The 15,080-nt window shown below is 26.7% G+C and overlaps 3 protein-coding genes across 3 annotated transcripts; 1 reads left to right on the forward strand and 2 right to left on the reverse strand.

Annotated features, from left to right (window-relative positions):
- Nucleotides 1–10,066: 10,066 nt before the first annotated feature.
- GO595_003104 (Pumilio-family RNA binding repeat containing protein) lies at nt 10,067–11,269 on the reverse strand (the record flags this gene model as incomplete). The annotated part of the gene is made up of 1 exon (XM_067916088.1): nt 10,067–11,269. One exon carries the CDS (start codon nt 11,267–11,269, stop codon nt 10,067–10,069), a length of 1,203 nt encoding a protein of 400 aa, XP_067776905.1.
- Nucleotides 11,270–12,201: 932 nt separating this feature from the next.
- GO595_003105 (centrin) lies at nt 12,202–12,681 on the forward strand (the record flags this gene model as incomplete). The annotated part of the gene is made up of 1 exon (XM_067916089.1): nt 12,202–12,681. One exon carries the CDS (start codon nt 12,202–12,204, stop codon nt 12,679–12,681), a length of 480 nt encoding a protein of 159 aa, XP_067776906.1.
- A 183-nt stretch (nt 12,682–12,864) lies between these two features.
- GO595_003106 (uncharacterized protein) lies at nt 12,865–13,542 on the reverse strand (the record flags this gene model as incomplete). Its single annotated transcript, XM_067916091.1, has 1 exon — nt 12,865–13,542. The coding sequence occupies one exon, from the start codon at nt 13,540–13,542 to the stop codon at nt 12,865–12,867; it is 678 nt and encodes a 225-aa protein (XP_067776907.1).
- Nucleotides 13,543–15,080: the final 1,538 nt, after the last annotated feature.

Consider the following 15,080-nt stretch of genomic DNA (forward strand, 5'->3'; position numbering starts at 1 on the left):
GAAAATCCTTTTGTTAAAAAGTTATCGACGTTTTCGAAATCTTTTTCATGTAATGCTGATAAAGCAGATAATATATTACAACGAATACAATCATCAGGTGCAAACTTTAATACTTCTTTCATTAAATCCCAATTCCCTAAATGTAATGAAGCTTCTGCAAAATATCGTGATAATATTCTCTTATTAGATAATTCTAAATTATTAAAATATGGAAATAAATTTTGGATTTGTGACCAATTACTCATAGCTGATAATGATTCAACTAAACCTAAAAATGAAGGTAAACTATGATTAGTCTTTTTAAATGCTATTTCATACATAGGTTCGACTTCATCCCATATATGTAATTGAGCTAAAATCTTTGGTGTAGTTAATGCAGAAGATTTCTTTTGATATTTCTTCCATACACTTAAAGCATTTTCTCGATCATCTAATTTCAAAAAAATTTCAATAAGTTTTAAGATATTATTAATATTATTTGGATCTTTTTGTATTAATTCTGTTTGTAAATTTAATGCAAATGCATTAAAACCATAATTTAAACATGATGTAACTAAATCATTAATTGATATATCTAATGGATTTTCAACTTTATGCATGAATTCTAATAAATTAATAATTCGTGTTGATACTAATGAACTTTCTTTAGATAATAATAACTCATGAAATGATTGTGTAATTTGATATTTACATTTCTCACTCATTTTTAACCAACAACTTAAAAACGCCGGATTAAATAATTCAACTGATAAAGGATAATATGAATTAGCCATTGTAGAACAAGCTCTAATACCATTAGAAGGTGAATCATTAATAATTTGTAATACAAATGATTGAAATCGTTGTTCTAAATTCCGACCAAATCCTAAATTTAATGATAAAATTTGATAAAAAATTGCGTTTTCACTAAAATGATAAGGGATTTCTACATTATTAACATTTAATGAAGAATCTTCTTCAAGATAATTATCAATGAATATACTACTAACTCTTCTTAATTTTCGAGGTCGTTTATATTGTTTATTATTATCTTTAAATTGTGTAATGATTGGAATAAATTCTTCATTTAATAATTGGTTTTGTATTAATTCATTTAATAAATCAAATGCTGAATTAGAAGTTTCTTCATCTTGTGAATTAATACCTGTAATTAATGCTCGAATTATAGGTCCTAAATAATTACTTAAGTCTAATTTCGAAACTAAATACGCTAAAGTATTTAATGAAAATATTTTAACTTCTTTTAATGTTTGAATACATTCAATCGAATCACAAATTTGTGGTACTATTAAATATAATAAATCTGATGAATATAATGCAAATAAAGAAAATGCTGCTAAAACTCTTTGAGATATTAATAAATTTGTAGTTTTACTATTATCTAAACAAACAACTAATGTACAAATAGTTTCAGAAGCATAAGGAGAAAATCCATCTCTAGTTGACTTTAAAAATGCTATAATTAAATTTAATAATTGGATATCTAATTCTGGTGTTGAATGTGTGAAAAGTTTTACAATTAATTTAACACTTCTTTCTAAAAATGGTAATGTATTATTCTTACTTTGCATTATTAATTTAGAATAAAATGGTAAATATTTTAACATTTCTTGATCATTTGAATTCTCTAAAACTGTTAATAATCGATTAACAAATTGATCGAAATATGATAATGAATGCATTTTAGGATTCGATAATATAGTAACTAATGCTTGAATTGCATCATAATAATAATCTTTAAAATTATCATCAATAAATATCTTTAATAATGATGATGAAGCTACTGATATGAAATATTGATCAGTTTGTTGATTTTGTAAAAATAATGAATCATCAATAATTACATCTGAATCACGTGAAGGATGAAAAAATTGTCTTGTTAATTTTTCATCTGTATATTTCGGTGCTTGACAACTTGTTTCTGGTATATTTAAATGGAATTCTAATACACCTAATGCACCTATAACTTTCGAAATAGCTATTCGAGCTTTTCGTGAAGTAGTTTTAGTTAAAAATGTAGAAATAGTTGCTAATATTAAAGGTCCTTGAGCTCTATAATTAATATGTGAAGCAGGTGCACTTAATAATACTAAAAATAAATCTATAATACTTAATGTAATATTACGATTTTCTTCTACATTTAATATATTACATAAAATTGGTATAAATTCTAATGAATATTTAGATACTTCTCCTGGATCTAAAGGTGCTAATAATGAAAGACTTTTAATTAATATTGATATAAATGTAATATAAGAATTTGATTCCATGAAATTATCGAATTTTTGATTTTGATTATGATTTTTTATCGATTCCATAAATATATTCATGAAATTCTTAGAATATGCTTGAATTGATTTACCCATAGCTTCAATTAAATCAGGTAATATTCGAATAGCTCTAGTTCTTTGTCGAATACTTGGAACATTTTTTATGATAAAGAAAGAGTCTAATAAACTACTTCTTGTTAACGAGATTACAGCAATTGGATTAATTTTAGATAATATATTTAATATTTGGATTGCATCTTTACGTACAGTTACTGCATCATCATTCACAAATTTGGTTAAATATTCGATATATTTTTGTTGTGCTAAAATCGATGTACATTTCTTTCGTAATACTATTAAAACCGATTTCCGAACAAACAATGAATGATCGAATAATGCATATTTAAATAAATATGTAATAACTTTATCAATCGTAATTTCTTCACATGAATCAATTAAATTATATAATGCCTTAGGTATCACTGATTTAATTTCTTCATCTTTCGAGACAAAAGATAAAGAAATTATTTGATCATATAATTCTTTATGTTTATTAAAGAATTGATTTGGTATTTCTGCAATCATTTCTAATGAATATAATATTGATAATGAATTATTACTATTCATTAATTCAGTTAATATTATGTTTGTAAATTTCTCTTTAAATTCATTTGTAATAATTGATTCTTTATATGAATTAGTAAATGATATAAAGAAATCACAAAATGATTTACCAATAGGGAAATCAAGTAACTTAAACATATACTCTTGACTAATTTGAAGTTTATCTTTAAATGTATTCGAAATTATTGTTAATAACTTAAATAAACATTCCGGATTACCACTTAATAATAAAGGGATTTCTTTTTCATTTGTTAATTTAGGTCCGATATGTTCAGGAACTGTTTTACATAATATCTTAAAGATTTGTAATGCTTCTTTCGGATAATTTGTCATTATACTTTTGGTTTGCTCAAATAAATCATCTAAAATGTTCTCAACAAATCGTTTCTTATCTATCATTGACATTAACGCTATTGTCTTATATGAAGCAACTTGTAAATCAATGGACTTATTACCAACTTGTTCTGTGATCGATGTATACATTGGCTGCAAATTACGTAAAAAATAACTCGGATTACTTTTGATAAGTTGGTTAAATAATAACAAAGCCGCTAAATTCTTGTTAGAATCATCATAATCAAGTAATCGTGATGAAACATTCTTGAAATGCTTTAAGCAATTGTCAAGTTCACTTCGTTTATATCGCATTAATGCTCGCGTATACATAAAAATGGCTTTGGAAGTAGCTTTAAGGACATCTTTGGATGGACATGAGACTAAATTCCATATAATGGATTCTAATACTGGTAGAAATCGTACAACATCATTTCCTGAATTGGTTGATAACGCTTTTAATAAATATGCTGCAGCAAGAGGACGGGCTCGACGACCTCGACCTTTGGTCCAGCCTATAAAACGATTAAATAAATGTGAAATGTATTGAGATTGTTCAGTTGTGGGATAATGTATAAGATTTTGAATACACCAGCTCGTAAATTTAACATATTCAAGGTTTATTTGTGGGATAAGACGATCAAAAAGATTTGCTAATAAATTAAACTTGTTATATCCAATTTGATGTAAAGAAAGAATTCCTATGGCAGCTCGTATGATATTTTCTGAATAAGCTTTCTTACTTAAATCAGAAACAAGAGTTAAATAGGACTCAATATACTTGTTTAAATTGGAATTACTCATACGAACTGTTTCAAGATAAAATTGATTATAGTAGGTTGAAAACGTCTTTTTGATCTCTTTACATGTTGAAGGTATCTCTAATGTTGCTAAGTTCATGAAATTATATCTTGTATTTGTCACTTTTGATTTAATACATTCAATATGAATCTGCCAAGAACGATGAAAGTTGGGTGAAGTCACTTTTCCGTTTGGAGATATGGCAAAAACTAGTTTTCCAACCAAATGTAACAGTTCCTTATTTTGAAACTAAAATATTCATTTGAATTAACATTGAAATGATCGATTTTTGGTAGAGAGTAAACCATATATCACATGTCTTTCAGTGAATTCATTCGTCTATTTTTTGGATATTTTTATTTTATGATTTCAAATATTTATTTTTTACAAAAAGTTATTGTATACAAAAAGTTAACACCAAACCGCATTGTTTTATGCAACAACCTTTTGTCCATTTTTGTTGATATAGCATAATTGTTGAATGCAAAATTTATTCAACATATGCTTCTAAATCGAAGTTGCTGATGCAATAATTATTATTGTAATAATTGTAATTGTTATTATCAATAGGGAAAAAGTTATAGAATCAGATTGTATTATTGAAAATGAAATAATGAGTACTGATTCTTCTTCATTTCCAAAATCTGGAAATGAATAAATGAAGAAAGAAGACATATTAATTTAACATATCACAAAATGTTTATATTTAATAAATAATTTATTCTTATGATATCATATATGTAAAGTTTTATTTCATAAGAGTGTGATTAAAATAATCGGAATTAATTATGGATGAATTTTTTTACGTAGTGCGTGTTGTCGATTGATAAACGGTCGCTAAAGACGTTATTTCGTCTTTATTATAGGTTCTTCCTTTTAAAATACTTCAGAAATATAATCATAATACTTTAAAACTTTAATTATCTCATTTTCTTACATTCAAAGCGATTATGTTTAATGGACAAATAAATAGTTTGGGAGAATCAGATGATCATCCCGCTGTTGGATGCTCCACCTGCTAATATAACTCTTATCAAATGAATAAAAAAAAAAAAAAATAACTACCACATAATTACGTATTGGAATAATTAAAAAAAAGTTGCTGAAAATAAATATCTAATATTATTTTATTTTAAAATTGAGTGCATACATTTTGAGGGGGAATTTTGGCTTTAATTAGGGGACAAATTTCACTATTTTTCTTCGATGCATAAGAAATTGCTGTTTCAAATAGATTAAACAATTTCGAAATGTTTTTTTGAAAGAAAATATCATGTAAATCAATATCAAACAAAATGTATTAACATTTTTAGCAGTTACATCAATTCCATTTTGTTCAAGTAGTATTTTAATTATTTCTATATTACCATTTTGAACTGCAAATATAAGTGCTGTATTAAAAAAATTGAAAAATTTCCGAATAATACTAAATATAAAATTATTATAATAAATTTTAAACAAAATATATAAATAGTTTTAACATTAACATCAATTCCTTCTTGTTCAAGAAGTAATTTAACTATTTCTATTGAACCTTTATAACATGCATGCATAAGCGCCGTCGAAAATGGAATAAATGAATATTTTGAAATATTTTAAAAAGCGAAATTATTAAAATAAATATTAAACAAACTAAATAAATTGTAGTAGCATTAATATCAATTCCTTCATGTTCAAGAAGTAATTTTACTGTTTCTGTTTTACCTTTTCTAGTTGCCCACATAAGTGTTGTATAAAATAATTTAAATAATTTCCAAATATTATTTTGATATATTAAATGATAGATGTAAATATAAAATAAAAAATATAAATATCTTTATCATTAATATCAATACTTTCATGTTCAAGAAGTAATTTAACTATTTCTGTGTGACCTTCTGAAGATGCCCAAGTAAGTGCTGTTTTAAATAATCTAAATAATTTCCAAATATTATTTTAAAATAAGAAATAATTAAAATGAATTTTAAATAAAACAAATAAATATCTTTAGCATTATAATCAATTCCTTCTTGTTCAAGAAGTAATTGAACTATTTCTGTATGACCTTTTTCAGATGCTGAAATAAGTGCTGTTCGAAATGATTCAAATAATTTCCAAATATTATTTTGAAACATAAAATTATTAAAATAAATAATAAATAAAACAAATAAATATTTTTTGCATTAACATCAATTCCTTTTTGTTCAAGAAGTAAATTAATTATTTCTGTACGACCATTTAAAGATGCATAAATAAGTGCTGTATTAAATAATTTGAATAATTTCCAAATATTATTTTAAAATAAGAAATAATTAAAATGAATTTTAAATAAAACAAATAAATGTCTTTAGCATTAATATCAATTCCTTCTTGTTCAAGAAGTAATTTGGCTATTTCTGTATGACCTTTCCAAGATGCCCAAATAAGTGCTGTATTAAATAATTTAAATAATTTCCAAATATTATTTTGAAATATCAAATTATTAAAATAAAATTTAAATAAAACAAATAAATATTTTTAGCATTAATATCAATTCCTTCTTGTTCAAGAAGTAATTTGGCTATTTCTGTATAACCATTAATAGATGCTACAATAAGTGCTGTATTAAAAAGTTTGAACAAATTCCAGACATTATTTTTGAAATACTAGAAAATGATAAAAATAACTTTAAAAAGTAAACAAATATTTTTAGCATTAATATCAATTTTTTTCTCTTGAATAAGGGATTTTGCAATTTCTGTAAAACGCTTTTCACATGCAAAGATAAGTGCTGCTATAAATTTTCGGCACAAATACGAATAGTTTTATTCAAACAAAAAACGTATTAAATGAATATCAAGTTAAGAAAACAAATATTTTCTTTATAGATATTAATTCCTTCTTGCTGAATAAGAATTTTAAGAATTTCCATGTGATTATTTCGAGATGCATATAAAAGTGCTGTTAAAAATTTTTTGAATAATTTCCAATAGTTATTTTTATATATAAAATTAATGATATAAATATCGAATTATATGAATTGGCATTTTTAGCATTAAAATTAATTCCGTCTAGTTCAAGAAAGAATTTAACAATTTCTATGTAACCATTTTCAGCAGCTAACATGAAGGCAGTTCTAAATAAGTAAAATAATTTCCAAATTTTATATTAAAACAGTAAATTATCATAAAAAATACAAAATAATACAAAAAAAATAGTTTTAGCATTGAGATCAATTCCATTTTGTTCAACCAGAAACTTAATAATTTCGAGATTTCTAATTCTAGTTGCTAATAAAATTGCTGTTTCACACAATTTCAAAAAATTCCAAATATTGATTTGAAACATTAAATTAATCATATCAATTTCAAATAAAATAATTAAATATTTTTACCATTTATGTCAATTCCTTTTTGTTTAACAACATATTCAACAAGCTCAATATTTTCTGATTGTGAAGCATAAGCTAATATATTTTTTGGAATTTGATTTTTTTGCGACAAATACTTAACAATATATATGTTTCCAATTTTTGCCACCCGATTAACTAAATAAGAATTATACTTCACTTTATCTTCCTCCAAAAAAGAAAGAATTTCATAATTCCCACATTCAACACAGAAACATCTAATTTCATTAATATTAAAAAGTATATTACCAGTTTGTTGATCATGTAAAGTTTCATTTTGATCATTATCAATTAATTTTTTAATATTATTTTCGTAGAAAAACTTAAAGATATCGTTTCGATGAAATTCAATTGCTGTTTCATATGCTTTATCAAATGATGAATGATTTTGTTCACATAAATGAATAATTTCTTCATTTCCACCTGCAACTGCATATTTACCTGTGTTTTCTAATTTTGCTCCATTCATAAGTAAATATTTAAAACATTTAATTGAAGAAAAAAATGCTGCATAATCAATTAGTGTGACATTTGGTTTGTTAATAAATGAACATCTTTCATAAAGTGATGGTTTAATTCTTTGATCATAATTAAAATTACTTTGTGATGATATTTCTTGAAGTTTTTCGATTTCATCTTTTCGAATTATTTTTGCAATTTCACTTGGATTATGCCCTTCTTCAATATATTTCTTATGAAGTTCAAAATCATTCTTTGAAAGTGTAGATACAAAATGAGAACGATATGCTTTAGGGAGTTTATAACAAATATCTTTGTTTTCTTTATCCGTTCTGGTATTATTTGTATCGATTAATTTTTCTTCAATAAATTTCTCGATTATGTAATATGATTCTTCAGATTCAATGTTTGATAAATATTTGACAAAAACTTCAATTAATTTTGTATTAATTTTCATTTCTTTTTCTTTCGCTTGAATTGATTTTATATATTTTATATATATATAAATATCACTTGAATTAGGCTGTGAACAAAAACCATAATAAATTAAATGACTTATAATAAGGTTATACGAATAAGGATGTCTGTGATCAAATAATTTCATAGTTTGATGCAATGAAAAATCAAAATTTTCTTCAGTTAATTCAACAATATTTTGCTCGAGTGTTATAAATAATTCTAAGTTGGTACTTAGATTGTCTGTTGCTTCAATACCACTTTTTATAGAATTTGATACTGAAATTTCAAGGCTATTATTTTTGGGCTTCATCAAAATATACAAAAAGGTGTTTTCACTGCTATTTTATACTGTCAACTAATCTACTTTAGGTTAGTTAACTAACCTACTGACCATTTATAAATGAAGTTAAGGTACATTAGCCAATTGGTGTGTATCATCAGTACTTATTGTTATAATTATCACCAATTTTTTTAAATCGAAAATATTATTATTGGTGGAATTAATCCTAAATCGAAAAATATTAATGAATATAAAATTTATTACAGTAATAATTATATTTATGATTTTAAAAAATCATAATTTATTTTATATTAAAAAAAAAAAAAAAAAAAAAATTAATAATTGTTATAATTACAATTAATCTAAAATGAAATATACAACAAAAGCTTTTAGGGTATAGTAATACCATTTTTAAAAAACGTACAATATGGAACTGTTATTCAATACTATTCGTTGAAATTGATAGTCCTATAAAAATATTATTAGAAGCTATGTATTTAATTGTTGTATTTCACTAGCAAGCATTAATAATATCCCATCTTCTGTTACATCAACTGAAATATATGCATTTAAGGGTTGTTCTTCATTACCAAATATTACACTCCCATCTTCAATTACATCAACCAGTGAAAGTGTATTTCAAACCTGTACTCCTTTGACTAGCTTTACAATTCCATGTTTAGTTACATTAATTGGAATAGATGCATTTCAAGGATGTTCTGCATTGGTAAATATTGAACTTCCATCTTCAGTTATAACAATTTCTAAGAGAGCATTTTTTAAAAATAGTTGTTCTTCAATAACATATATAATAATTCCACTGTTGTTCAACAACGAAATTGATATAAATTTTGTATTGTGTAGAGAAATATTGAAAAATTGATATTACTTAAATATTTATTTATTTTCCTTGGCCATAAGCAGTAAGTACAATTGTTCGATTTCCAGCTTTACTTCGATGTTCATTGAAGTAAATTCCTTGCCATGTTCCAAGAGCAAGAGATCCATTCTTAATAGGAATATCATGTGAAACTCCAATAAGTGACGATTTTACATGAGATGGCATTGAATCTGGGCCATCTTTTGAATGAGTCCATTGATTCCCTTCAGGCGCCATTTTATTTAACCAAGCCTCAATATCGGATCTAACATCACTACAACAGTTTTCATTTATTGTAAGAGAAGCATCTGTGTGCTTAAGGAAAATATTTAAAGATCCTGTTTTGAATTTCTTTATTTCGGGAAATGAATTTAACACATCTCTTGTTATTAAATGGCATCCGCGTGGTCGTTGAATGTTCATTATTTTTTGGACAACAAGGAAACCTCCACCTGACGATTCCATTTTTTTAACGGATTTTCTTCGAGCCCGATAAAAAACAATTCAATTAATTGAACCGAAACAGACCATGTCAAATCTCAAATCTCAAAAAAACAAATAATTTTTGCGTGTTTAGTTCAAACATTAGGAAGTTAGAATTCATACCCAAGGTTGCACAATCTGTTAATCACATGTTTTGCGTATGGAATTCTACACAATTCATCATAGTTTTCATACACAACATAATAGATCGCTGTTTGCTGGCTATCACTTCCAAACTCAATGATCCTTTGGATCACGTAATTACCAAACTGATCACCGACCATTTTAGCGATTCTTTCTTCTTCGAACTCATCGTCATCACCTATGATTTCATTAAAAATCTCATTTCTTTGGTCTGCGTTTGCTCTTCTTATACATTTTTCGATTACATTTGATGCGAATTTGTGAATTGAAAATTGATAAAAAGATCCTGAAAAATCTTTCAACAGGGCTGCAAACTCTTCATCTGTACCTGACTCTAATATGTTTTGTACGACGTAATTGCCGTACTGATCTGTTGCTAATTCATTTGCGCACTTTAGTACTTCGCAAACTAACGGTTGTAACCGCTCCATCGGATACTTATCAAAAAGTTTCTGGATGACTCTGCAGCCGCAGTTATCAACAACAAGGGTAATAACGTGTGGTTTTAGCATTTTGACCATTTCATCAATACGGTGTGGAAGTATTTCAATGAATCTTTGAATAATGTGGTTCCCATTTGGAGATGAACACATTGGAATAATGTAGTTTTTAAGTGCTTCATATATGATTTCAACATTCTCCTTCGTGGTGTTTTCCATGTACTTTTGGAGAACTCTGCAGCTTGATTGTTGCTCAATAATTTTATGGAGATCTGAAAGAAAGAAATTAAGAAATCGCTTGTGCGTGTCTTCCGTTAGGTATTCACAGAGCTTTTGAATAACATAATTAGAACTGAGATCATATACTAACTCATCAAGATGTGGAATCAAACTGTTCATAATGACATTGCGTTCTGCTTGGTCACATGTATCGATTTTCTGTTGAAGTGTACGACAACCTTGTCGGTCTTTTGCCATATTATAATAATGAGTTGATATGAGGTTTTGATTAGGCGCTGCTACCGGATTAATCGAGTTGCAAAGTGTGCATATGTTTGCCGGTGATAGATGCTCACCTGTTATTGCTTCCCAAAGATCACTTTGAATCAAATGAACCTGGTGAGTTTCTGGAACATCCAGCTGGGGTATCTGACGTGAATATGGAATGTATGTTGGGGTTAAGCTCCTTGGAATGCTTTGTGGAATTATATCAAAGCTTTTCTGGTGCATAGTGCTGCCAACCCAATTGTAACCGAAAATTGCAAGTAATCAAAAAGCGGGCGAACGTTATTTTGTTTTAGCAGAACGTTTTTGTAAATTTTTCGATGGAGAAGAAAATATTTCCAATAAAAGCTAGAAAAGAAATAACACATTAAAATTAATATGTTTTCTTTGAATTTCTACTATAATTTTGATTATGTGTTTGCCAATTTTTCTTTTTAAACATTACCAATTTTTTAAAACTATTTATATTATCTTGGATAAAAATGACACCTATGTAACATTTACACTAGGAACTAAACTCTTCAACGGTGGCAATACTGCCATATTGGCATTTTAGAGATCTCTAAAGCTTGTCATGTACAACGATCATTTTTCACATCACAATTCCTTTAGAAATACAAAAGTGCTACTTTAAATAATTTTATTTTATTTATCAATATCTAATCGTTCAGTTTTGACTAAGTTTGTCGCCATATTTGAATAGGCATTAAATATATTTGTACGTCGGTTAGATTTCATGATAATTAATAATATTTCTTTGAAAAAGCGGGATCGTTTCCTATCGTTCGAAATTTACCCTTCAAAAATCGATTGAGAGGATTTGGAGGTTTGGTCTGCGGTTGTGTAATTGATCCCAAGAATATTTCTTTTTATGCGGTGGCATTAGAATTTTTCAAAAATCAAACGAAACATTAATTTTAAAAGAAGAATACAAAAAACTCACTTTTATATTGAAACATTTTGTGATTACGATAATATCCGATAGAGCTTTTTTGTAGTCAAGTTGCCATTTTTTTGTATACGTGCTTATCATTTTAGAATTTCAAGTGGCAATAAAAGAGTTAACTAGATACCAATTCGGAGGATGTTTTTACCTGTAATTAGATGGTTTTTAAAGAAGATTTTTTTGGTGAAGTGATTTGGTATACGTTAAAATAATGAACCAAAGCAAACAAGAGCTTTCTGAAGAACAAAAGCAAGAAATTCGAGAAGCTTTTGACCAGTTTGACTCAGACGGATCAGGAAGTATTGATGCTAAAGAATTAAAAGTAGCTTTGCGAGCACTTGGATTTGATTTATCTCGGGAAGAAGTTCGAGAAATGATTGCAAAGGTAGCTGGCAAAAATAGCCCATCCATAGATTTTAGTCAGTTTACTGAAATTGTTGGAGAAAAAATACTTCAAAGGGATCCTTTGGATGAAATCTTAAAAACATTTGAATTATTCGATAAAGACAGAAACGGGAAAATATCGCTAAAAGACTTAAAAGCAGCCACTCTTGAGCTTGGTGAAAATCTTACAGATGAAGAACTTCGAGAAATGATTAAAGAAGCTGATCGTGATCTCGATGGTGAAGTAGGGAAAAATGAATTTATTGAGGTGATGAAAAAATCTGGATTATATGGTTCTTTTGAATAGGGGAAAATCAAATTTTTAATTGTATAAAATAGAAAATTAATACAATTTCATCTTGAGACTGAACAAGAGATATTAAAACTATGGGTTTTTTAAGCATTAAATCTGGGCCTGAAGAATGTGTTTAAAATTTTAAAGTTCAAAATTGGATAAAAATTTCGAAAAGCAAAAAAGAAAATAAATCATTTACTCAGCTGCATTTTTTGGTTCATCTTTTTGGAACAATTCTGGTGGAAATGTCGTTCTAAATTTTTGAATCTCTGTGAAAACTTGCATTAAATATTGGGACATAATACATGTAAAGTTTCTGAATGGAATTTCCAACTCTTTTGCACGTCTTTCTGATAATGATTTAACATTTGTTATGAATTCTTGATTTAACTTTTCGTATTCTTCCCTGTCTTTTGCTTTTTGATCTTCTGTTGCATCTTTAGCGGAAAGAGTTTTTTGATACTTGTCTAAAGCCTTCTTTCGATCTTTCTTCACTTTTTCCATATTTAATACTTCGGCCTGGTAATTTGACAATATGGAAATAACATGTGGCTCAAGCCTTGGATGTAGGAAGTTAACTGTTAAAGCATCAAAATGCTTGCCAACGCTTAAAAATGTTTTTGCCTTCAATTTCGATTCTTGAGGAGCATCAATAAACCATTTGTCAACATCTTCACCAAGGTTAGCTGAAGTTCTAGAAAGTTTTTCAAGATGCGTTTGTAACTTAATTAAATAACCAATAATTTTATCTGTTTCGAGTGAAAGTTTTTTTAATTCTTGCTCAGCTGCATCATATTCAGGATCCGTTATTTTATCGCTAGATATAACATAATTTACAGCATTTGATGCTTTTTCAAGTAGGTTTCGAAACATTTTATAATTACGGTTTTTTGGCACCGAAATAGCACTTTTTTTGAAATAACAAGAATTTCAGAACTTCAACATAGTTAATATAACAACCATTTACAACCAATAAATCATACACTTGGAAATTCCCTCTGCTGATGTTTGGAGAATTAGCAAATTAAGATGATCAAATTAAGATCTTAATTTTTAAAATTTGAATCACGTTTAGTAAAATAAAATTTTTTTGATGGGAATCCTATTAAAATTTAAAGATAAAAAATTTAGGTTTTCTCATTTTAATTTAAATTAAAAAAATGTTAGAGAAGTACAATATTTTTCTTTTAGAAATGACTATTTAAGAACATATTCCTAACATTTGGCCTTCACCTTGAAGTTTAACAATAAAATGAGGGTTTTTAAGATTTTCAAATAATTTGTAATTATCATTTGAACTCATCTCATATGCAACAAAAAACAAAGTAGGGTTGCCGTTCGGGTACACTTGATATAATTCATTAAGGTACTTATTTATACGTTGAATATGAAAAAGTTGATTTCTAATTTTCATATTTTGTACATAATGAGTAACTTCTGAATCAAGACCACTTAGAGGAGGAGAAATCAAGAATTCGACATCTTCAGGTTTTAGGTAATTTTCCATTTTTGTGATGTGTTTTTTGTGCGATATATATTTAATTCAAAAATTGAAAGATTACGGTTTTGTGGGCAGAAAAATGTTTGAATTCTATCGTTTTTTATTTTAAGGGTTTGCAGTAGTCAAAAAGTGGAACTCTGTTTGTGTATTTTTGAACTTTATCATGTTATGAAACAAATTTTAGAGCAAATTATATCCATTGATCATTTTCGTTATTGAGAGTATTATTAAATTCTTTGTCAATGAATTCAGTTTTTCCTTTTCCATCTGATGAAGAAAATTCATCGTTTTTATTAGAACTTTGAGATGAAATTTGTTTTTTACTTCGTCGAGTAATAAAAATTATAATTCCTATAATCAAAAGAAGAATTATAACTGATCCACATGTAATACCAACTAAAACACTTTTTGAAATATTCGAATTTTGTTGTGATTCAGTTTGAATAATTGCATCAAAGAAATTATAATAATAAGAATAATATGATGAATATCGATATATTGTGTAATCAAAAAATACAATTTCGGTGAAAATAAAAGTATAACTTGATAATATTAAAGTAAATGATAATGTATTTGATAAAAATGAGTTGATAACAGTTAATGTTCGAGTAATGTATAAAGAATGAGTTAATGTTAGTGAATACAATCCTGAATTTACAAGAATTGTTTCTCTAAAAATATTTGATTTAGTAAATGAATCTGAATTAGAAAATGTATTCGACATAGTAAGTGTAAAAGAAATTGACATGCTGAAAGTATTTGACTTAGTAAAGGATTCTGAATTAGAAAATGTATTCGACATAGTAAGTGTAAAAGAATTTGATATGCTGAAAGTATTCGATTTCGTAAATGATTTTGTTGATGTAAATGTAGTTGTTGGCCATGGATATTGAAAGCATTCATCAATTGG

This window comes from Histomonas meleagridis (genome assembly GCF_020186115.1).
Source record: "Histomonas meleagridis strain 2922-C6/04-10x chromosome Unknown contig_20, whole genome shotgun sequence".
Taxonomy (NCBI): domain Eukaryota; phylum Parabasalia; order Tritrichomonadida; family Dientamoebidae; genus Histomonas; species Histomonas meleagridis.